General features: G+C 43.5%; 2 protein-coding genes across 2 annotated transcripts; both read right to left on the reverse strand.

Annotated features, from left to right (window-relative positions):
• Window positions 1-4,914: 4,914 nt before the first annotated feature.
• LOC131267768 (CLIP domain-containing serine protease B15-like) lies at window positions 4,915-5,555 on the reverse strand. The gene is made up of 2 exons (XM_058270727.1): window positions 5,291-5,555; window positions 4,915-5,219 (listed from the first exon to the last, which is right to left on the reverse strand). Exons 1-2 carry the CDS (start codon window positions 5,553-5,555, stop codon window positions 4,915-4,917), a joined length of 570 nt encoding a protein of 189 aa, XP_058126710.1.
• A 2,463-nt stretch (window positions 5,556-8,018) lies between these two features.
• LOC131258855 (beta-1,4-glucuronyltransferase 1) lies at window positions 8,019-23,612 on the reverse strand. The gene is made up of 4 exons (XM_058260244.1): window positions 23,563-23,612; window positions 19,140-20,104; window positions 14,509-14,662; window positions 8,019-9,300 (listed from the first exon to the last, which is right to left on the reverse strand). Exons 1-4 carry the CDS (start codon window positions 23,569-23,571, stop codon window positions 8,998-9,000), a joined length of 1,431 nt encoding a protein of 476 aa, XP_058116227.1. The 5' UTR covers window positions 23,572-23,612; the 3' UTR covers window positions 8,019-8,997.
• Window positions 23,613-23,831: the final 219 nt, after the last annotated feature.

The raw sequence follows: 23,831 nt of genomic DNA on the forward strand, positions 1-23,831 counted from the left end.
GTCGAAATTCACTACCTATTTTAAACTTACACTTACAACGATACATATAATACGTATCATTAGCTTTTGTTACTAACATTTTAGGAGTGTTTTTGACCAAAAAATGAGTAATATGTGATCGATATAAATTAAGCAAAAACACGGAAAACCAGCAAGTCGTAAATGCTCACTTGATATTTTTGATTAACGTTGATTTATTAATTGAATGCTGGATTTTTTCTCAGATTAGAATAGATTTGTATTATTTATAATCTTATGTGGTTTTTTTTTGACATTTTTATTATTTTGTAAATAACCGCCAATAAACCCGGTATTACCGGGGGAGGGGGGGGGGAGGGGGGGGGGGGGGTGAAACAAACACTCTACTTCAATATTTTCTGAGACCGATTATTTTGGCAAGTATTGTCCATCGCTCTTCCAATAATGATATTTCAACAAGTCAGCTAATACGATTCGAACGAGCAAATTGTCCATTTCGAACGAGTGGACGAAAGTTTTCTTAACCTCTCCACCAGCGCATTAGCCTTCTTTAGAACAAAGCGGACTCCCAATCCCAGAGCCGCAGCTCGGTCATCGATCAATCGGGCTAAGAGGGCTATTGTGTACTGCAAACTCTTCAAACCCTTTCCGAACTCATCCTTCGGCGCTGCCTAATGGTGGCCGAATGGTGAAATGAAAATAGACACAGTCACGATGCGAAGAACCTAGCGCGCCTGGAGTGCGGAAAACTAGCAAATTGGGAATTGAGATTGGCGTTTCTTTTCCATCCGCTTTTTCCCGCACCGGAATGGTTTTGCGTAAGTATTTCGGAGCGTCAGTCGATTAATGTTGCTAGCGAATAGTTCAAGCGCAAGCTGGCGAAACCAAAGGGAATAAAAACAATCCTCTAGCAGGCCCTGGCAGCTCCACTCCAAGCGCTCTTTGCATGGTTGCACCGCAGTGTACGGCACTTCCGTGAGGGGGCTGCACTTCCGGTTGCATCGGATTGCTTTTTTTTCGGCTAGCATTCGACCTTTGTTCAACATTTCCCAACTGCTCAACGAGGCATTTTTTGGAGTTTTGGAAATGCATTTTTGAATGAACCAATCGGGCGCGGCCAGAAACCACAGAACTCAATGGCCCTTCGTTTGATTCAGTAGATGAAACATAGGATATAAGTGGAGCGTTGCATAGGAAAACCAGCACATCTCTCCATGAAATGGAAGCCAAGGTGAATTGGTCCAAAAATTCGGTTCCGTTTGTTACCTTCCGTTAGATGGAGTCCATCGATGATGGGAGTATTAGTTGGGGGTACATTTGCCTGGTATTTTTTCTACCACACTCGCCCTCCGGAATGCAACCACACTGCGGATGGTTTGCAGTGTACCTGCACATCGCTGAAGCTGTTCGGCAAAACTATCCTCCATCCTCACGCTTTTGCCACCCGATTTGCAGGAAAGTGGCGTTCGGGCGTGAAAATTCCTACACCAAACCGGCCAGGAGCAAAAGCACCGAGCAATTCGTGCGTGCCGGACCGGAAAGACGTCCATACCTGCCGGAAGCTCTCGACGCTGGCCTTCGCAGCACGCACCGCAGGCAAATCCGCAACCCGAAAGCAAGGGGTTGACGCATTGCCGGGTTGGCGGAAGCTCTTCTTGCCTAGCAACAGCCCGGCCCGACCGTAGTGCAAATCGCCGTTTGACCAAAGCCCGAGCCGGGGTAGGTCCTTGTGCAAACCACATTTTAAATCAACGCCAAGCCCCTTACCGAGGCCAAACCATTTGCTAACCTTCGATTGACGCTCACAAATTTCAATTAATTACACGCTTGACCCAATTTACACGCATCTTCACGCAGATTAATTTGTGCCGGTGTGGCCGGTAACGAGGCAAGAGCTACCCGGGGGCAAGAAGTCGTGCCACTTAAGCGAACCCCCTCCACAACGTCGGACCCTACATTCAACCGCGACTCCACGGTTTGATGTTTGCGAGCAGCATCGATGCATCTGTCCTGAATACCACGACGGAGGGACATATTACGGGCGACCGAGGACGCAGGTAGGAAATCTCATTTAAATCACCTGACCTCAAGACGGGGTTTGACATCAGGTTCGTGAGACGTTCGATCTAATCCGGAGCGTTGATGGATTTGTCGGTAGTGCGAGTTGATGCTTGTCTGATTAGACGTCACTGAACCGGTACGAATGCTGTCATTTTGTGACAAAGCCAATAAGCTACTCTATTTAGGTCTGATTGATGAACTATTGTTTTCTTTGGTTTTGTTTCGTATTGATTAATCGAGAGCGGCATTCAGGAGCCATCGTAGGACAATAATCCTGAAAACTTTTAAATTCCTCAAAAAGAAAATTTAAAAGTAGTGAAAAAAAATCAGGTCAAATATGATCAAATTTAGCATAAAAATTGGCTTTTGATGATTTAAGTTTTTATCTCACCCTATTCATACCGAGAAATTTGATTTTCCATAAATATAAAGATCGGATTAAGTTCACTGTGTACAATGTGTGTGTGTTGATGGAGCATACTTGGCGCAGTTGAGAATTTATATTATGTTTTGCACAGTGATAGCCTAGCTACCTTAGAATACTACCATGAACTAAAGTACATGGGAAACTCGAATATTAACATTTCTTCAAGCACCAGAAACTCTTTGCGTGGTACTTCATGTTCCTTACTTGGCGCACTTAAAACAAAATTGATTTTGGCGTCTTAGTCTCCACTGTGAATAATAAGTAACACTGTGAGCCAAACTTAGCGCAAAATATTTTTGTTTCAAAATATTCATAAAAGTTGCAAAAAGCGCCAAACGTAACCACGGTTCGTTGGAAATACTTACGTTTTAACAGTTTCTGATGATGATCGCTAATAATATTAAACTTGCGTAAACATTAATTTAAACAGTTCCACCTACTCCTTAGCAGCGTTGCCAATGCGGGTAAAAAATGGCACACTTGTGGGATGAAATTTTTCTTTAGTTTTTGTCTATATTCGGTAACAAAAAATCAAACAACTGTTTTGATGCGGATGTATTGTATAAACATAAACAAATATTTGACTGCATATTTAAGGTTGTTTTTTTTGGAAATAGCCTAATTACGAAATAAATATAAAAAAAGTGCGCCACGAATAATTCATAGTGTGGGTCCCGAAGTATGGTGCGTTTACGGTAAATCAGAAGTAAAAGAAAATCACAACGAATATAAAAGGTGTGTTCAACTGAATTAGTCCTGAACAAATGATTAACAAATAATTGTCCATAACAGTTTCTGTTTTTTTTCAAAGATGTAATTTTCGAGGAGGAGAGGCCTTGCAAGCCACCCCTTGTATAACTACAACGAATAGTTACCAAGAAGATAGACCGATACGAGATAGACCAATCATGCCAGACCTACGCGACGGAAAAAGGACTACGATTGGAAACTTGGTACATGGAACTGCAGGTCTCTTACCTCACCCGGGAGTACCAGAATACTCGCAGAGAAAGTGAGAGCCCGCGGCTTCGAGATAGTAGCACTTCAAGAGGTTCGCTGGAAGGGAGTTTCGGAGCGCCGCTACCGCAGCGATTGCATGATTTACCAGAGTGGTGGAGACTGTTCCTTGTTATGGGTGCTATGAGGAAGCGTGTGATCGGATGGTGGCGGAGAGGACGCCTATAAACCTACGATTGGAAGTTTTAGTGTCCATCAGCTAACCAACGACAACGGCCTCCGGCTCATAAACTTCGCATCCTCAAGGCACATGAATATCCGTAGCACCTTTTTCCAGCACAAAACTCGTTTCAGATACACCTGGAGATCACCACAGCAGACATATTCCCAAATAGACCACGTCCAATAGACGGAAGGGACTTCTCGGACATCATGGACGTACGTACGAACAGGGGCGCAAACGTCGACTTGGACCACTTCCTGGTTATGGTGAAGCTACGTCAGAAGCTCTGCGCTGTCAACACACTGCGTCACCGGCCTACCCCACGCCTAAACACGGATCGGCTGCGAACACCTGCTGTTGCCGAGGGCTACGCGACAGCGCTTGGGGAAGCGCTACCGGACAACAACGCGACCGCCACAATGTCCCTCGATGACCACTGGCGTATGGTGGAGCGAGTCATCAGCAGCACATCCGAGCAGACACTGGGCCAAAAGCCACGTAACCAGAGGACAGAGTGGTTCGATGACGAGTGCAGGCAGGCACTATCCGATAAGAACGCAGCCCGCGCCCGAATGCTGCAGCGCGAAACCCGTCAGAACGTGGAACACTACAAACGACTGAGGACACAGCAAACCCGGCTCTTCGAGAGCAAGAAGCGCCGCTTCGAGGAGTCGGATGAACAACTGATGCAGCAGCTAACTCAGTCGGGGGAAACTCGCCAGTTCTACAGGATGTTGAAGAAGACACGAGGCGGCTTCACGCCTAACGTCGCAATGTGTCGTGACGAGGAGGGCAACATTCTTACGGACGAGCGAGAGGTGATCGAAAGGTGAAAGTGCTACTTCAACGGACACCTGAACGGAGCGGAATTGGGGGAGTCCAGCAGCGGCGCAGGCAGAATTGAGCAGCACATTAGCCAGGAGGTAGATGACGTCAAGCAGCTGAAATAGAACAAGTCCGGAACCCCATAATATTCAAATTCAATTCAAATAAAAAGAAAGTGAAGGAATTACTTCTATTGTAAATTTATTAACCGAAAAGTAAGTGACATAAAATTGCACTCCCTGGTGCCCAGTGAAATCCAGTGAATTTGTTATGTCGCCATTGATGATAAGGTCATCAGGCAATGATATGATAAGGGTATTAGATTCAAAAGTTTCACTTCTAACTGTGTCATGTTTCAACTGTGAAGATTCCAATGTTCGAACGTCGGCGGCGTTCATTAGCGGCATTATGGCAGAAGGCTTTGGTGATAAAAACGGCATTCTTAGCTTTTAACGTTCCATAAGATCCAATCCAAAAACTCGGAGACGCGCATCGCTATTCCCGGCACTACGGTGTTCATTCCACAGTTGGGACCATGGCTGACCACACCGACCACGTACATCTGTTTTCCATGTAACCACACGAGCGGTGCCCCGGAATCACCCTGACATACGTCTTGTCCAGGTATCATACCAAGCGTACACATGTTGTGGGATGGCAAGAAAGACGTCTTTTTGAGCAGAGTCGCGCATTCATCATGTAGAACGACTCGCAGGTAGACTATTCTCTTGGTTTCACTTGGTTGGCCTGTAATAGTCGAAACAGAATGTTAGATGCTATAGGAAGGCGCCTATACCTAATGCTTATGCATAACTTACCACCGAATGTCTCGCCCAAGGCATACGAAACAACTCTCGAGGCTGGCAGAGATTCATTATACGTTTGATTCACCGGAAGACAGATTGGCCCTACATAGTCGCTAAATGTCAAAGCATGATCGACCCTTATCAGAGCAATATCATTCTGCTTTAGATGTACGTCGTACTCTTCGTGAATGATGATTTTGTCCGCTTTCCGTTCTTGGCAAGATGTATCGTCGAGACATTCGGGCCACTTTGTCGTATCATCCAACCCAAAGTACATGGTGATGCTGGAAAGAACGGTGCTTTCAATCAGTACATATTCTCCAAAAAAAAGGTACAAAGCACTTACTCGTCTTTGTTCACACCACGCACACAGTGGGCTGCCGTGAGGACGTAAAGTTCTGTGAGCAATGATCCGACGCAGCGGGACTTTCCCGCACTCATTTCCAATTGAACGACCCACTTATACATATCATTAAAATATTCCAGGTCCATAAAAATTTTCTCGAAGGCCGCTAGTTTTCCGCAAGCATTGTTGTAAACAATAGGCGGATACGTCGGAATGGTGGTAGTCGTGCTGGGAGTTGTGATGACTGACGCTCTTGTGGAGGCCCTCGTGGGCTTAGTTTTGGTGGTCCTCGGGGGCTTTATTGTGATGGACTTATCTGTTGTAGGCTGTGCTGTCGGCGTTGTTGCAGTATCGGCGGGTGATTCACAGCAAATCTTAAACAACAAACGAGCGGAAGATTAAAACATGGAATGTCTACACGGATTCTCCCACTGATTAGTGTCCACGAATACTAACCAACGCGTTGGTTGGATCTGTGTTGGCGTCGCTCCCGCAGGCTCCGAAGTTGGCGATCAATGTGTTCAGCTGCTGAGGATATTTTGCGGTTTCTCGGAGCGCAACCATTTTAAGACAACTTTCTAACGGCACGCATCGTCCAGAATTGCCAAGCTGTGTATTGCACGGTTCGTTTTTGTGACTCAAACATTGCATACACACCACGGAAGCTACCAAAATGAGTAGAACCTTGGCGGAGTAACTCATTGTTCAATGCCACAATGCCACTTTAAACAATAATGTATAGGTTTGTACAATTTATAATGTGCCTACACCACGAGAAAAAATGGGTTCTTCGGCAAGGCGGAGCAAACGATGTAATCTTTCGCAACACTTATCACCAACTGAGAATGGATGCCAGTGAAGTGTCTGGATGGAGCTGTCTTTTGCGGATCACTGAAACGATTACCGGCATAAAATCAACCTTCCATGGGTCATGCCGATTACGGAGGGGATTCCCCACGATGATCCGAGATCATTTCCTAAATTTTGGATGAATCACATTTAGTACACTTAAGCACTAAGCTGGGAGTATACCGGACATACATAGTATCAGGAATGTGTATCATAGTATACGGCTCAGAGACATGGTCTCTGGCCAAATCAGACTAAACCCTCTTAGCCGTGTTCGAGATAAAGATGCTCAAGAGATGGCCCCGTATGTGAGGAGGGACAATGGAGGAGCCGATATAATGACGAGCTCGACGAGCTGTACGGAGACCTCACTATCATACAGCGAATTAGACTCGCCAGGCTCCGGTGTCATCTCATGAGAATGGCACCGGACGACCCACCCCGTAAAATCGTCGCGACCAGGCCTTTGTTCGATTGAATATAAAAGCGCGCTACGGGCGTAGTAAAAATTATTCGTAATAAAGTTATCGATGAAACTGGAACAAGCTTCACTCTTCTATCTGAGTGATTAAAACTACTACACTTCCTTTGCTGCACGAGCTGCTCTCTTTTCGGCACAAATATGTTCCTCTTTTCACTTGTTTGTCTCTCCTTGACATGTCCATGGATTTTCCAAGGGCAGAACGTGCGATGTTATTTCGTTTTGGCGTCATAGTCTCCATTGTGAATAATTAGAAACACTGTGAGCCAAACTTGGCGCAAAATATTTTCGCTTCAAAATATGTATAAAAGTCGCAAAAAGCGCCAAACGTAACCCCGATCCGGAAATACCTACAGTTTAACAGTTTTTAATGAAAAAGTCACTAAACATATTACACTTGCGTGGATACAGTTCCATCAATTTCATAGCACCGTTGCTAATGCGGATAAAAAACGGCGTGGGATCTTGTGGGATCACATTTTTCATTTGTTTTTTTCTACATTTGGTAACAAACAATCAAACAACAGTTGTGATGCGGATGTATTATATAAACATAAACAAATATTTGACTGCATATTTATTTACGAAACAAATATTACAAAGTGTATGCCATGAGCGCCTGGGCTCACCACCTCGACGGCGTGGGTTCGAATCCCAACTGAGACCGGACCCTCCCCATTAAGTCTCGTAAGCCCTTAACGGGGCAGGCATGACCAACATGGTCGTTACGCCAAGAAGAAGAAGGAGTAAATCAGAAAGAAAAAAAAAATCACAACGAATATGAATGATGTATTCAACTTAAATAGTCCACAACAGTTTCCGTTTTTATTTTAAGAAACATTTTTCTTGCGTCATAAAAGATTCATAGTTTGTTTAACTGTGTTCATGTAAATCAAATTAATAAAATGATCGACCCGAATGATTATACAACATTTTTTATTTCAAACTTTCTCATGCTCGCCATGAAAAAACACTCTTAAAAATATCGCCATGTAATAAAATATCGCCAAGAAAACTCCAACACAGTGTGGTCCAAAAGGTTTCACATTTACTTTATTGTTGTTACCTTGTGTAGCTACGGCTTACAAAATATCATATATACATTCGACGAACATCAACAAACGGCATGTTACTTTTTGTTTTATATTTGAGCACAAAGCATTTGACATTCCCACGCTCTCCGGCCGTTGGGTTTTTATTTTGTTGTTTTATTTTTCTTTCGTTTCCGAATCGTTGGCTAACATCTTAAGCTACGGAAAGCCTTACTAAACAACGTCACCTAGTGCTAGAAGTAATAAAAAGCATCGATACCAGCGTAAATGTGAGCAGGTGTGGACATGGAAACAAATGTAAAATTACCTATATTGCAACATCGATCATGATTTTCCCCCATTTTTTTTTTTTGCCCTATACGACCCCTGTTTTGGCTGCTCTCGTAGAGCGTGAGCGTAACGCAAGAATGTAAGGATTGCGCTTTTGTCGTGGAAATAGTAACTCTAATCGGAACAAACCAACCGTGTGTGGAGTAACGTGCTCGATACGATATAATTAGTATTGCATGTCTTAGCGTAATTTTATGGCACCAAAAATATCATCCGGAATCAGAGAGAAGATCCGATTAAGGTTAAGGTGTACTAGAACCGTTTTTCGCTTCAATGGTTTTGACGGCATATTTTATCGAATTTTAAATGTTGGATAGCTTTTCGATGTACCTTTCCTTTTCGCAGGCTGACAGGCTCACCTTGGCTCAGGCGCGGAGTGAAAAAGAAGAACAATAAACGAACACTCTATCAACACGTGTTTACTGCAGCTGTGCAGTGGCTAGTACTATGCACCCTACGATGCACCCGGAACCTCGCGGATCGCCTTGCCTGTTGGGGGTGATGTCTTCATTTGCAGCGGAGCCATCCAACGTTGCGATGGGTTCATTTTTAATTCATTGTTGCATTCCAGCAGTGACTGTTTGAGCACATTTTTCGTTCGATTTTCTCCCTTTCTCCCCCGCAGTGCTGGCAGGCCGACCCCGCGAGGAGGGTGCGAGGTTTATTTATGCTTTTCCGGTGCTCCAGCGCCGCCAGCGTTCGGTCCTCCAGCGGCCACACCGACGGCGCCCTGTGCGCCCTGGCCGTGCTGCTTTTGCGCCTTTTTCGGAAGCAACATCCGCAGCGGGTCTTTGTGGTAGCGTGCGAACACTTCCCGCTTGAACACCTCGAAGTACTTGCGATTGACGTTGTTCTGACGCTCGCGCCACGCCGGACGGCTCTTTTTGTTCTGCAGCCCCCAGTGCACGGTGAACAGGGGTGTCAGCACCTGGAACTGGTATCCTGCCACGAACATTTCGTACACCTGTGTAAAACAAACGAAGGTAGATTGATTATTCAAGTAATCAATAAAAAGGACAGCATAATTTTGTTCTATTCATTCCCAATGAATACAAATAGGCAAATAGTGATACACATTTGTCTTTGATGAAAAAAAAAATAAACACAAAAAACAATCAAGAAAACATAAATTTATTTAACTTTACATTTTACAAACGGAATGTTCTTTTCTGCACATGCATCATTGTATTGGAGAAACGTATGATAAAAATTATCTATTCAACCGATATGAGAATTGTATCAAGAATAATTTAAATTTGGACATAAGGCATATACAATTACAGACAAAACTTATTTTCAATTAATATAACATAATAAACTGCAATTAAAAAAAACATAAAACTAAAATTGAATAAAAAATGGTATGTATATAATGATACAGCCATTAAGGCTTCAAAATCGTTAAAATAAGTGGTCTCAAACACGCTGCTAACTTTGGTTTCTATGAAATAGCACAGCGGCCATCGACGAGACAAAATGGACGGCAGCGCAGTGTCATACAAAATGTATACTTTCTGGAAAGGAGTTTAATAATTCTATACTAGAAGGATCGCGTAGGTCACCGTACTAGAATGGGTCACGTTTTCGGCATCAAAGAAAGCTATCGTCAAACCAGTTGTATGGCGTGGGCATGTTTATGGTTTATGGTGGGTGTAGGGATCGTAAAAAGTATACCAAACTGCAGATATCTCGAGCGTAGGCACAGTAAATTGCCGGTTGGTATAAATATCTTCAAAATATGTTCAAATATGACCGACTGCTTAATGAAAAATGAAGCTTTAAGGATATTTCACACCTGAAAACTTAAAAGAAAAACTGAACTCCGAAGTTATCCATTTCATGAGCATTTCATCAGCGTATGCATACAAACTGTCCACTCTAACATAATGCACTGTTTTAAATTTGTTCCAGTGGTCACATCCTAAATATATAATCAAGCTACACAATATTAGAGAGTAGTTTCGTTTGCCTACACCGAAAATCCTAACCATTCCATCCGAGGACGAAGCGCTAGTAAAAAAAAAGGGCAGATGCAATAATTTTCTTTTATTTATGCTACAAAGCCCACAACAAAACAAACACCACTATCGTCGAGTGACAGAAATTGAATCATACAATATTTATCGACAGGGAAAGGACGGGACGTTCTCGTCAGCCGGTAGAACATCGTTCCACTTTCGTTTCAGTAGGAGGAAATTTTATATATTTGTGTTGCGTGGCCAATAAAGAAATGATCATAGCCAGTCCATCATAACCAAACGGCGGTACCAAGGCCGAACCAAGGGGTAATCTTTCTCCCTCTCAAGACCTCTCAACACGACCCTTCGGCGTTCGGTCGGAAAGCCACCAAACTCTTCGAGCAGCTGTGATAGCGGCAAATTATGGCCGAACCTTTACAATCCGGGGACACGGTGGCACTTCAACCGTCGCATCCACTTGGCGAATGAAGGGGACCGATGTCATAAAGAGCCGCTTTCTATGTGTGTGTGTGTCGGAAGACTTCGACGGCAACGAACGAGTTCCGTTTGACTCCGGTTCGAAATTGCAACCCCTTTTTTGCCGACAACGGCACATCAAAGCTACCCCACCGCAAGGGCCCCAAGGCTTTGCCAGAAAAGCAATGTTTTAATATAGTTTTTATCAATTCCAAACACGCGCTAGTTAAATGTCGGTGAATAAGAAAATCAGGATCGCTTTCGTTTCGTTCCCGCCACCCCCACCCACCGGGGTCGGATGGCGCAAGTGTCGCCAACTATTCCCGGGGCCAGTAACACTTTTATGCCGAAAGCTCCCATTCGCCGAATGCGTGGAGTGGTGTATCAGCAGAAATGTAGAAGAACACGCTCAAAAGGATCCTCCCGTCCCCCGGGTTATGCTGATGTAAAAAGGAATGAAAAAGGATGAACGATTTTTTCCCTCCCGCACTTGCTACCACTTTAAAGAGATCATCAGTATTCAATGCCGCCAAAAAGGTGGCAGGGTGTGTTTGTTTTCTTACCCCTTTTTAGCGTCCCTTCCCCGCACACTCCGCACAAGCAGAAAAGTAAATTGAGAAGATTTTTCGTTCATCGGTTATTTGCTAGTCATTTTATGTCGAACCTGAGCCAGCATAACGCGTTCGGGATTTTTCTGTTTTTCTTCTCCCTTGCTTGCTTCATTTCATCGATGTAGGGGTTTTAGAAAATTATCGAAAGGTCAAGAGACACCGGCAAAGGTTTGGCGTATGAGTGCCGGCACCCGGTGGTCTTAAGGTTCGCGCGCCGAAACGGACTAATAATTGGATTTTTAAATTATTCATGTAAGCTGATTGGAAATCGGGCTGAACCACGACGCTGCTAGAGGGTATCAAAAAGGGCGTGAAAAGATCAGGAAAGTAAACACGTTGACAGGTTTTTCAGTAAGCGAAATTTCTCCTCTAACGTTTATGCGCCGCAAAACAAGACAAAAATTAAATAATATAGCACCAGTAGATTGAATTATTTCTTAGAATATTGTATGCAAAAATACTTAGCGCCTCACACTCGTTTATGCAACGATATACATTGTGCTGCAAAATTGCTTTCTGAATTTGTCACATCACCAGAAATGCATTTCCTTCTTCGTGGAATGATAGATTGCGTTTGCTTTGCGCCATTTTCCTCCCCCTTTCAGCCAGGCCAGCCAGTCAGGCTCGGCTAGTTCCATTCCGGCATCGGGAAATAACTCGACCATCGAGCAAGTGCCAGCCTTGTGCTTCCCACCGCAGGCACTCATCACATTATGACAACCCGGTTTCCTCCAAATCCTCCCCTTGAGGGTGGTTTGGTGGAAAAATAAAATTTGCATGGTAATGAAAATTATGATCTCGCGAAAGAGGCGGACAGCAGCGTTTTTGCTCCGTGAGGCTCGGACTTAAATCCCCTATAGCGAAGGAGAAAACCCGCAGCAAGAACGGATGTCGTGCGAATGGGGCGAAAACTATACGGCACCTCCGCCGTTTGTAATTAACCGAAAAACAGCAAGCCCCCGAAACGGGTAGAAATGAAATAAAAACACGATAAAAACCATCGCCACGCCAAATGGGGGGCGCTGGATTTGTTGGGTTCATTCGAGCACCACAGGCACTGACTGCAGCTGACATCACGAGCCACTTTCGGGCTTTACAGATTTAGAAAGCACTTGGCCGCACGACTCCGGATGGTGCGCTCAAGCGAGTGACGAATAGTTTCCCGACCCTCAAAAGACTACGGCAAGGCAAGGGTGAGCCGAATGGAAAGTGGAGGAAAATAGACACATACAAAAGTCACAGCAAAAATGAGATGCGAACAAAACTCAAAGTGCTCCTCATCGCGAAGGTCGGAGTCTGCTTGTCGATGGGATGCTTCATGGAAAAAAGGAACGACATACACACACACACACACACTCGCATACACACCAAGGCGGGAGTGCGAAGGGGAAGCTCGCAGTGCATGTGCAAGTTGCACTGAAGCGTGAAACTAATTTCCATAGCCAATTTGCAATCGTCGAGTGCAATCGCCGGTGGAAAAAAGGGGAAGAGGAAGTAAAGAGGGAGCGAGAGAGAGAGAGAGGGAGAGAAATAAAACCGACCCATCAAGTGGGAGCACATACAAAAAAAACACACAACACAAGTACGGTGATTTGTCTTGCTGGAGCATCTACCAGGCCATTATATCTGCCCAATGCACGCCCATCCGGTGGACACCGGAAATGGTGGTCCGTGTTCGATTCGGAGCGATTTTCGTAGCGCCGCGATGCGTTACGACCATTTTCCGACGGCGTCGGGAAAGTTTTGCGTCGTGCATCTTCAAACGGGAACTTTTAATTTGTTCCTTCTTGTGTGATTTTTTCTTTCTACTACTTTACTCCAGCGTAATCGGACGCCCCACCCCGAATATCCCTTACCCGACCTGCGTGTTCGAGCTGGCCAGATTTGCGCCCCAGTGCACAGTGATGCTGCAAGCGAAATGATTTACGGGTTGGATGAAAATTTCTCTTTAATCAATTGGATCGGACCAACTTTCGTGCGCGCCATTTGCGTCCGACGATCGAACGATCTGGTGTCGGAGAGGGATGGAGGTTTGCTTTGGGAACAATTAATTCTATAAGAATATATTCTCTTTCTATCTGCTGGATTTATGCTTGACGAGTTTCTCTTAGGTTAAGTTAGCATGGTTAGCACTTTAACGGTTTACCTAGGAAATATTAAAACTTTGTAGATTTTTAGTTGTTCGTAAAATTAAATTTCCTCTGCTAACTTGCGTGGGTCTCCACATCGTTCAAATTGCTTTATAAATTGTGTGAAAAAGAAAAGAAGAAAAGTGATGTAAATATGGGAATTAAATTTGAAATTAAATGTCGTTCTTCTAGCTCAAAATCTGTCAAATGAATAAATTTAAAAAAAACTGAGTGGGAGATATAGTTTTGTAGTTTAAAGTAATAAAGTTGAAATAAAAATAAGTGCTATTTGATCATAATTTTTTGTCATTTACATTTTTCTAATTTTCTCCTTTTCCTGAAACCTTAACATTACAACCCAAGCGTCATTTTGACCGCAACGCAAATTTCGATTTTAACATCTCGAAAACGGCTGAATATTTTTCCAAAAAGGTAAGGCTTTTCTTAAAACCCAAAGCTACATCTAAAACAAAATTTTCAACTTTTGCTGCTCGATCAGTTCCAGGAACCAACTTGACAATCCCTTGAATGGTTTTTAGGGTTCATTTTGGTCCTTGTTTTCAAAACGTTATAACTTCACTACTTTTGAAGATTTTTCAAATCCGTAAATTTTTACTTTTTAGTATATTTGTTGACTATCTTTCGACGTTTTTGGGTTTTCGATGGATTTCTTCATCATTCCGCTAGCTCGGTGTAAAGCAAATATGATCGAAATTGAGTTCTTTTCAGCTTTTATTTATTTATTCAAAATCCATAACGTAAATCCAGAAAAAAATTTGCGCTAGCAAGTAAGTATGTTGAGGAACATTTCAAATAATAAAATCAAATGAAAGTATGAAAGTAATAAGTATAAAGTTGAAATGCAGGCGCCGCGTGTAATATAATGAGTGATAACAACCAAAACCTACTAAAAACAAGCTGGCAATCTTGTAAGACATATCGAGGTTAGATAGTTAACAACTATTTTAAAGCATTAAGAATGGATCTATAAACGTACCTGTGTGTTCCGCGTGTATCCGTAGCCAAGGAACCGTTCGTCGTGCGGTGGAACCGTGTCGGGTGCCACATAAAACGGTTCGTAAAGAAACTCGAAGTTCGTCACGTTGTGGGACACTTTCGTTTCGTCACTCTCGGCTACGTCCGCCTGCCACCTGCGTAAATGTTAAGATAGGAAAGTACTGCCGTTAAATCGGTTCGCTATACATGGACTTTTTGCGAAGCATCCTACGAAATTTTATACCCTCTCATCGTCTTCATCGATCATTAACCGATTGAAACTTCCTAATCGCCTTCGTAAAACCCCATTACGCACGACCCCATGAACAGGTAGTCAGCCACCGCTCTCTGTTCTCTTGTTTTGCAAACCGATGATACCGAGGGTGTAAAATTATGCGATCGGTGTTGTAAAACCCCATTCTTCGAACGGCTCGTTAGGGGTCTCACATTTTGAAAGATTAAGCATACAGGACCTATTCCCTTTCCGAGGGAAGTCCATTGCCACTTTTCGTGCCCCATTACCTCACGACTTATGGGTGCTTTCGTGACGCCCGCAACACTATGGCAAGGAAGTTCCAAGGGGTTGTTCGTTTTTTTTTAAGAAACACTCAAGTAACCAAGTAACCTTGCCTCCGCCGCAAACGGGACGAAAGATTACGGCCGCATAGTGGTCTGTGGGAAAAGGCTGTTGTGGTCCCATGTGTTTCGAGCCGAAGCATCACCGGGTACGCCACATGAAAATCAGAGCATCTCATCTTTTACGAGCTCTTAAATTAGAGAACTTATTCCGGGGCCGACCGGAGCCGATGGGGGTTGCTTTGCGCCGCCCGGAGCCGAAAGGGGGGCAAAAAAACGAACGAACTGAAGAACGTCGTAAAGCGCGCCCCTCTTCCCTTCGCTCCGGCCGGTCACAAGGAGGTTGAAAAGAATGTCGACATCAGAAGCATAAATTATCGTAAAAACCTTACTTTGAGCAATAACTGTCGAGTTTCGGCAAGTTCGCCGCCAAATTTGATCGCAAATGGTCACGACGGCGTCAATGAGATATGAAGATATTATCTTCCGGCGACTCGAAACACCGGACCACGTGCAGAATGGGCAGGCCCTCCCCGATGTGCCGATAGCTGCCCAGTACCGGGCTCCAGGAACGTGGTACAGGAAGGATTGGAAGGCAGGAAGGAAGGAAAGAAGAGGATCTGCTTCGGACTCTTATTGCGGTTCTTCAGGACGTCCGAAGGGCAGCCTCCGGAGCAGACGGTCGTTTTACGGCTTAATTGTTTAACGGCAGCAGCGGTGTATAACTTTTCCGTGTGGCAAGTGAGTGAAATCAAAAAGTTCTACGATGAGAATACTCCATCCCAACAGGGGGGGTTTTCCCGGGGCTTTGTGTGTGCGACGGACGTGACGGACAATTTTTCTTCTTTATTTCATTAGAGCAAGAACGTGAAGCAATTGCTAGGAGGATGTTTTGAAATGGATCTATTATTGGTCGGCAACGCGATCATCTCAACCACATTGAGCTACCAAACACTGTTAAGCTTTTAGGGTTTGCTCTCTTCCACGGTTGGATGTCTACAGCTAATATGTTTAAAGACAATCTTATACCCAGGTGGATCAAAGGGTAAGCAAACGAGTAAATTGTGCTTAGATTTGAAGAAAAGGTCACCAAACGTCACATTTTTGAGGGTTGTTTAAGTTAAAATATAAAATACTGATCCACTAACACATATATAAAAGCGATTAGTGTAAAGATTATTTTGCAGAAGAGGAAAATTCTCACAACAGTTTTAGCATAATGGACATGGATTGGCAAAAGTAATTCCCTGCCCATTTCCAAACACAGTTCTAATGCTTTGCACTGATCTAACCTTTTCTCTTCGAACTTTTCACTCAAAAGAACATTTCCAGTTTTTAAGAGACTCAATAACTAATTAGATTTAAAAACAATCAGCTTACTAGTCAATTTTGTTCATATAAAATACTATTCGTGAAAAATGATTCTCCTGGAATGTTAAACTTTTTAAATATAAAGTTGAATGTTCAGTGTACCGTATATTTTTGGGGCCTACAACTTGTAGCCTCAAGAACACTTAATCCGCCTCTGATCTTATGCCCTAAAGATTGATAATAACTGAGATTGTGCAACTTTTTCTCCAAACAAATCGATCACTTTCAATCTCATTTCAATATTAATAACCAGACGTAAGACGTAAGCACTCGTATGTTTTAAGTCAAAAATATTTTGAAAAACTTTTGCCTTAAGATTTTTTTAGACGTTTGACGACGACGAATTCAATTAAAGTTATAAAAGCGTTATTTCGCAACGTGTAAAGCTAGTTCTGTTTCAACAAGTGTAATTTAATCCTCATCACTCATCCTCACCTTTCGATGATGGATTTCGAATCAATTATGAGCGATTAATAATGAACGCCTACCGCCAAATGATGCTTCCAAAATTATGCCCAGCCTCACGCAAACCATTTGAGGAGTAGTGTTGCACATTGGTTTGCGTTTATGGAACGCTTGGTTGCTGGTAATTGTGTTTAGATTGCTTTAGAATCCATTACACCGGCTAAATTGATATTGCATTCTATTGCTCACGCCCCGGAACGTTCTCAAAGCGCATCGTTTTGCTCGCACAATCAGTATAACAGGATTAGTCATGATTTAGTAGATGTGTGTTAATGCGGTTATGCTTCGCTCCGTCAGTAGTACGCGTGAATAATCGTGTCTTTTTGCTACGCACCGCCCACCGGCTCGGGTTTTTGTTCCCTTTGCGCAGCGGACAAATGATAACGAAGCTGTCAAAGACAATCCATTTCGTTCCATCGACGATTGGATTGCGAATGATCTCGTACGGGGCGGTTGTAGAAAACCCCCACGGCCTCAACCAGTGCGGCACGTATAATAAGCAATGTTAAATCCTTTGCTACCCTAGCCATTTCGCCTGATTGAATCGCCCCCGTTTTGGGTGGATTCGCCCACCGACAAATGCCCCCTGTTGGTCGATTGCATCAGCAACCTCGGTTTATTGTGCCCTATCTCTGTTTTATTACACTCCGACAGCGAAGGCAACGATGGTCAGCGCATCTTCTTTCTTAACCGGACCACATTTTCTTCACCGTGCTTGGAGAAAATAGCTCTCCCCACCCCCAGCCGATGCCTCCACGTGCCCGAGCCCGAAGAATTAATGATTGCATCAGAAGCCGATGATAAATAGCGCTTCAGTGTAAATGGCCCTTGCAGTAATAAATCTTGGACCACCGCTTCACGCACCGCCGATCGTGAAAATCGAATGGATAGGATTGTTACATGAAATAAATGAACGAACCGTCATTTGCACCACGGCGCAGGGAGCCGGAAGTGCGAAGCAAATCAATACGCTTCACGTTCGCGGTACCGGGGCGCGGGGAGGACGTGCTAAGGTGTTACGATACAAGCCGGACTTATCGGGCTCGCGCGGGTAAGTGCACATAAAACCCTCGGGCAGCACTTGTCCTCAACTGGCAGGAAGGTAGTAAAATCAATTTACTTTCCCGCCAAACGACCCCTTCGCCTAACGACACTCTATAAATCCTCCTACTTACGGGAGATTATATTTCCCTTTCAATCGGTGGGGGAGTTTTCGGGCAAACACGAGTGCAATTAATGAGTGAATTGGATGTACTCCTAACTTAGTACTCATGGTTCCTAACGTGGTTTTTATTATGATAAATTATAACAGGATTTTAAATTTCAAAGTCAAAGGTCACTAAATGAAATTCGACTTGCTAACCGTGCCAAAGGACGAACTAAGGAATTAATAATAAAATTCTTAAACATACTAACGAGTTGCTCGAAAAGAAAAATTGTGCTTTTACTTCGTGAAAAATATATTAATGCAAGTTAGATGCAACCTTTTATATATTTTATCTTTTTCGGCATGGAATTTTGTGTATATAAAAAAATTCGACCAATACTGAACCGTCGATTCAAAAAATTTCCGCATATTAAGTTTTAGCACTGCAAATGCAGTAGAAAATTTGTTTAATTCCTATATTTGAAAAAAAAAGATCCTGTATTGTAAAATCATCAAAATTTTACATTTTAAACGTAGTTTTACAACCACTAGCAAAACAAACATGAAAACACTTGTACAGTTCGTAACAAATAAAATAGTACATAATAAATATGCACAAAATCTATATTTGTGTAACACAAACCAAAGATTGTCAACAACATTAGTAAGGTTTTTCGTAGAACAATAATTAATCGTACCAATCTCAGGGTTTCTCATTTATAATTACAAAAGTTTAGGCTCATATACGATACTAATGAAAATAAATATCAACCCGAGTATGTATGCTTCGCTGCACTGTAATCCAATGACACCGACACATGCTATATTCATAAACAAAATATACAGCAATGTATTACGGGAAAATCGATGAATCATCAATACCATTTTAAATATGCCGTTATTGTAACTATTAAATTTAAACATAACTCTAAAGTAAAGAGAAAAACCCACAACTTTGTTCTCGATCTCTTCTTCACCGAGCATCACCGGGGCTAAGGTCAAGCTAACATGATTTAAAGAGAGGATGCAGAGTGTTTCTAAATTACAAACGAAGACAGAAGCCGAGCGCTTACCTGGAAAAGTTGGTCGCAAACTGATTGTAGATAAACACCTTGTGGTGGAACGGTCTCGCTAGGCCCTTGTTTGCCAGCCGGATCAGGTCAGTCTTGTTGCGCGGGAAGCGAACCCGCTCGTCCAGCTCGTACGTCGGCACGACGAACGCGGTCAGATGGTGCGGCTTCTGCTTCCGCAGAAACTTGTCCAGCTGCTCGGCGAAGCTGACGCTCGGCACGATGTCGACGTCCGTCAGAAAGACGTATCCACTTTGGCACGCCTTCCGGGCCACGTTGCGCAGGTGGTTCTGCGGGTACGGGTTCTTGATGCGCCACTTGCTCGTGTCCGGTTTGCGCAGCTTGAGCAGATCGTTGAGCGTCGCCTCCGGTTTGGCACAATCGAACTTGGTGAAGTCGCTCACGTGCACGCTCTTCAGGTGCGTCGGGGCCCGATCCTTCGGCAGCACCAGATGAAAGCTGACCCGCTCCCGGATCGGGCGGAAGCAGAGCCGTAGGTAGGACAGGTAGATCTGCAGCAGGTATAGCTCGTCGTTGCCGGCGGCGAAGATGGCAGTCGAGATCGGCCCAGACCAATGGTGCGCCACCTGCACCAGCGAGTAGATCTTCTCCAGCGAACTCTGCGTCGCCAGGCAGACGCTGTAGGTGCCCGACAGCTCCGGAAAACGCTCACCCACCACGGCGAAGTCGAATATCTTGTACAACCGGCGCGTGTCCCAGCGTCCCAGCCGCAGATCGAGCCCGGAAAAAACGGCCTTATCCGTGCTGTTCGCTAGGCTCTCCGCCAGCACGTACTCCAGGCAGGTGGCGGGTGTGAGGATGGGGGCCCGCGGCACCATCGAAACGCCATCCTCGCCACTGCTGTACTGGTTGCAATCGCCACTGTGCAGCAGCCGAACCGTGAGGAACACGTTGGACAGTGTTAACGCTAGCACGCTTGCAATACTCAGATTCCAGAGTCGGCATGTCTGCAATTGGAATGTTCGAAGAAATAATTACGTTCGTTATCCTCGTTAAAAATGGCAACAAAAGTTGAATATAGAAAGAAAGAGTATTAAACATTAAATTGTTTCATAAACAACGCAGTAGAAATATAAAGATCGTTCAAATAGAATAAAACTCTAACGAAATCAACGTGAAAGAAAACTCTGTTACGATGCCTGGTTGACAACACGAAAGATCGAACTTTTCCATCGGAATTATGTTCTCCCAAACTAAATAGTTCAACGGCATTTCGGGACATGTTTTCCTATGCAAATTTGTTGTTGTTGATATTTTTACATCCCTCACCTGAACCCCCCACGTAATCTTATTTTCGATTATTTCCACCGTCAAATAATCATCCATCGAATGATTGCCATTTCGTGCCGGGTGAGCAAATTGCGAAAGGGCCAGGACAACTGTTGCATAATTTATGGCGGCTCATCCTTAAGATCCCTTTCTCTCCCGCCGGCAGCCGACGAAGTAACGACTAATCAAAATGCAAAGCAGCGTCACCTCCGCGAGCATTGGGCGCCCCGTAGCAAGGGAAAGAAAGTCGGACTAAAAGTTTTGCAGGTGAACAAGTCATGCCCCGGCTGATCATCGCGGGATTATTCAAATGTTCGCCCCCCGACGCATTCGCTGAATAATTTAGGCGCCTTTCACCGCGGGTTTGTGTCACCACCTCCGTCGGCCCCAAAACATATCCATCTGTTTGGAAAGAATTATGAAACACGATTAGTCATCCTTGCAATATTTAATTTCGTCAGTGCGGCGCTACGGTGCCCGGGGCCGGTACTGTGCCACGCGAGCGGGACGCTCGGATACTCCTGAGGCTACATTTATCAATCAGGATTATCGAGGCCGTAACTTACACAACTGACCGCTGGCGCGACCGGGGTGTTACTTTTTCCACGAAAATGCCCTTCAGGGATTCAAGTAGTTTTTCAAAACGCTTTTCCATACAAAAAGGAGGCCCACGAAGTTTTCGGGATTGTGTCATAGAATAAAATATTGTTTTATGCCACCAATATTCGCTCCTAGTTAGAACGCTGAATTGTGCAGGAAGGCATTAAATTTGAATGGAAATGAGCTAAAAATCCATCGATGGGTTAGATGAACAAACATAGTCTAAGTTCAATTAAACTACATATCTTTTCAAAATTGCCTCCTGCCTCCTGTTGTGGGCAGCGTGTATCTTTGAAAACACCAAATCTGTTGGTACCGTTAGGATTACTCAGGTTGACAAGACATCACACGACAAATTTATCAGACATTTTCAACATTCATCAGTTAAAATGTTTCTAAAAGACAGATTTTTTTAATGGAATCTAATCGGTGGGTTCGAATCCCAACCGAGACCTCGTAAGCCATTAACGAGCAGGCATGACCAAGAGGTCGTTAAATCTAAGAGGTCTAAAAGTCATGCTTAGTTTTATTTATTTTTTTTCGTTTGAAGTGTTAGGCAAGATTTGAGCGAAAAAAAATAATTTTTCACAGTCCGCTTAAGCAAAATGTCCCAAATTTACAAAGATCGATATTTTACCCTTTTTTTATTAAAAAAGTTTAAAATCTCAGATCAAAATTAACATTTTTGAGAGCACTCTTTTCCACGCGTCATTTAATGTTATAGGTAAAAGCGGCCCTGAAAGTGTAACTGAACAACCCGTGTGAATAATTATTTAATCAGAGCTATACGTACTATAGCTACTCGTATTTCAGGAGTAGGGGGGTGCCCATGGCGCAGCGGTAGCGCGAGGGACCACGCTACAGGTGTGGCATCGAATCTCGAGTCTGGCTGGCACCACCCTCTGGCATTACGAATGGCTGACCACCAAATCTATATTACAAACGTCTTTCGGTCACCGAAACTCACTTAAGCAGGAGGCCTTGTCCTACTTTGGGATGTCGTGCCACATAAACAATACTGATGAAACAAAACAAATCATAAAAATATGTTCGTAGCAATAAGAAAGTGTTGCAACTAAAACAAACCGTGTTTGTTTATATCACCGATAGAACCATCATCACTCCAAAATAGAAATCGATACAATTTTTCCACACCGTGCGGTGTAGCTGAACGACAAATGTCAATAATTTGTGATTTGTGGTACAGAATAAGTTTCACTATAAGTTAATTTAGTTGGCATGCAAAATAAATTTGGAAATCTGGGACTGTTGTGCATATCTCGCTCATTATATCATTATAGAGATGTTCTCATTTTTGTCTTCATAGCCAGAATGCAAGAATTATGAATGCAATTCTGTACCAATTCCAAATCCGGGCGATTACAACGCCCGTTCTTCTGCGGTATCTTTTGCATTTCGCGTCCTGATTTCTCCTGCTCTGTGTCTTTCCTCAATCGCGAAGTAAACCCAGCTATACTTATCAAATGTACTGATTAAACGCAAGAGATTATTGAAATTTAAGATTTGCAATAAACTCGAATGGAAACCAAAAACTGCCATAACTCCAAAATTGTGTGATTTGCTATCGATCAGAAAGCTTTAAATGCGTCCATTGTGGAGACTTCGAAGGACAAAGTGTTAGGAGTTATTCTATTTTGTAGCTAAAAACACAGTTGCATTTAACCTCAACGGGGCATCTTGCCACACTGTTCGCTACTTGAGTTATTTTTCTAGACCATGTCACTTTTTGGCAACCTTCGCAATTTGTGCGTGCCCTTTCTTTGGTGTTAACATAAACCTATTCTCAATGTTATTTGAATTAGGCTTTGAGCCTTGTATTTATATCGGCTTCTTCATTTAATTGAATGTTTTTTGATGACTGCGTTATGATGAGAAAAAATAAAACAAAAACTAGACTTCGGAAATGTATGATTTATTAGCAATTTGCTTTACAGACTATCCGTCAAGGGGGGTCCGCGCCGCCGGGGCTCACCACTTCGACGGCGTGGGTTCGAATCCCAACCGAGACCGGACCCTCCCCTGTACGAGAGGTTTGACTGACTATCCTCGTACACATAGGGTAAATGTCTCGTAAGCCCTTAACGGGCAGGCATGACCAATAAGGTCGTTATGCCAAGAAGAAGTAGACTAACCGCCAAGCCTATTTTGAGCCACTCTCGGCTCATGCCACACCGGTTTTTTTCAGTATGACTCATTCATTCGTTCGAAGTCATCCTCTAGAGATAGGTGTGAGGTGAAGCGAAGGTTTATTATTAGTCCCCAGGATCGCGAACAATGTGTGAAGCAATTATTTTAAAAAAAACAACAACTACTACCTAATAGTTTTGAAATATTGTGCTGATCATTAGTTGCAAAAAACTAAACTCAACCGCCATAAAACACACCATAAACGCCTAAGAGAGTATTTAATTAATCACAAACATTATTATTTGTAGTTTCTATTATCAATGACTTTTTCCTAACATTGATGAATCATGTGCGAACTTAACAACTGTTCTTTCTCTATGGCACTTACCTGAAACATTGATTATGATTGCTGATCTACGACTAGTTGATGAACAATAGTGACGGAAATGGTCATCACTCAGAGCTGCACGTGGTGTTGCTCGTGACGATTTCTTTTTCTCCCCAGCTTTTCGTATGAATTTACTGAACGCTTGATATGTGTGGAAGAGCATAAGTTTTCCACCGAGCAGTGGTGTTCATAAGTCACTGCACAACTGTTGGACTCCACTGTGAGTCAGCTGCATCACTTCGCATGACAGCACACTGAACGAACTAGAA

The sequence above is a fragment of the Anopheles coustani genome, chromosome 3 (assembly GCF_943734705.1).
Source record: "Anopheles coustani chromosome 3, idAnoCousDA_361_x.2, whole genome shotgun sequence".
NCBI lineage: Eukaryota > Metazoa > Arthropoda > Insecta > Diptera > Culicidae > Anopheles > Anopheles coustani.

Coding starts and splice junctions, on each gene's coding strand:
- LOC131267768 (XM_058270727.1), bottom strand. CDS start 5,555: ATGTACTTTGGGTTGGATGATACGACAAAGTGGCCCGAATGTCTCGAC. Junction 5,220..5,290: donor CTTGGGCGAGACATTCGGTG/GTAAGTTATGCA, acceptor CGACTATTACAG/GCCAACCAAGTGAAACCAAG.
- LOC131258855 (XM_058260244.1), bottom strand. Junction 14,663..19,139: donor TTTGCGACCAACTTTTCCAG/GTAAGCGCTCGG, acceptor ACATTTACGCAG/GTGGCAGGCGGACGTAGCCG. Junction 9,301..14,508: donor GATACACGCGGAACACACAG/GTACGTTTATAG, acceptor TGTTTTACACAG/GTGTACGAAATGTTCGTGGC.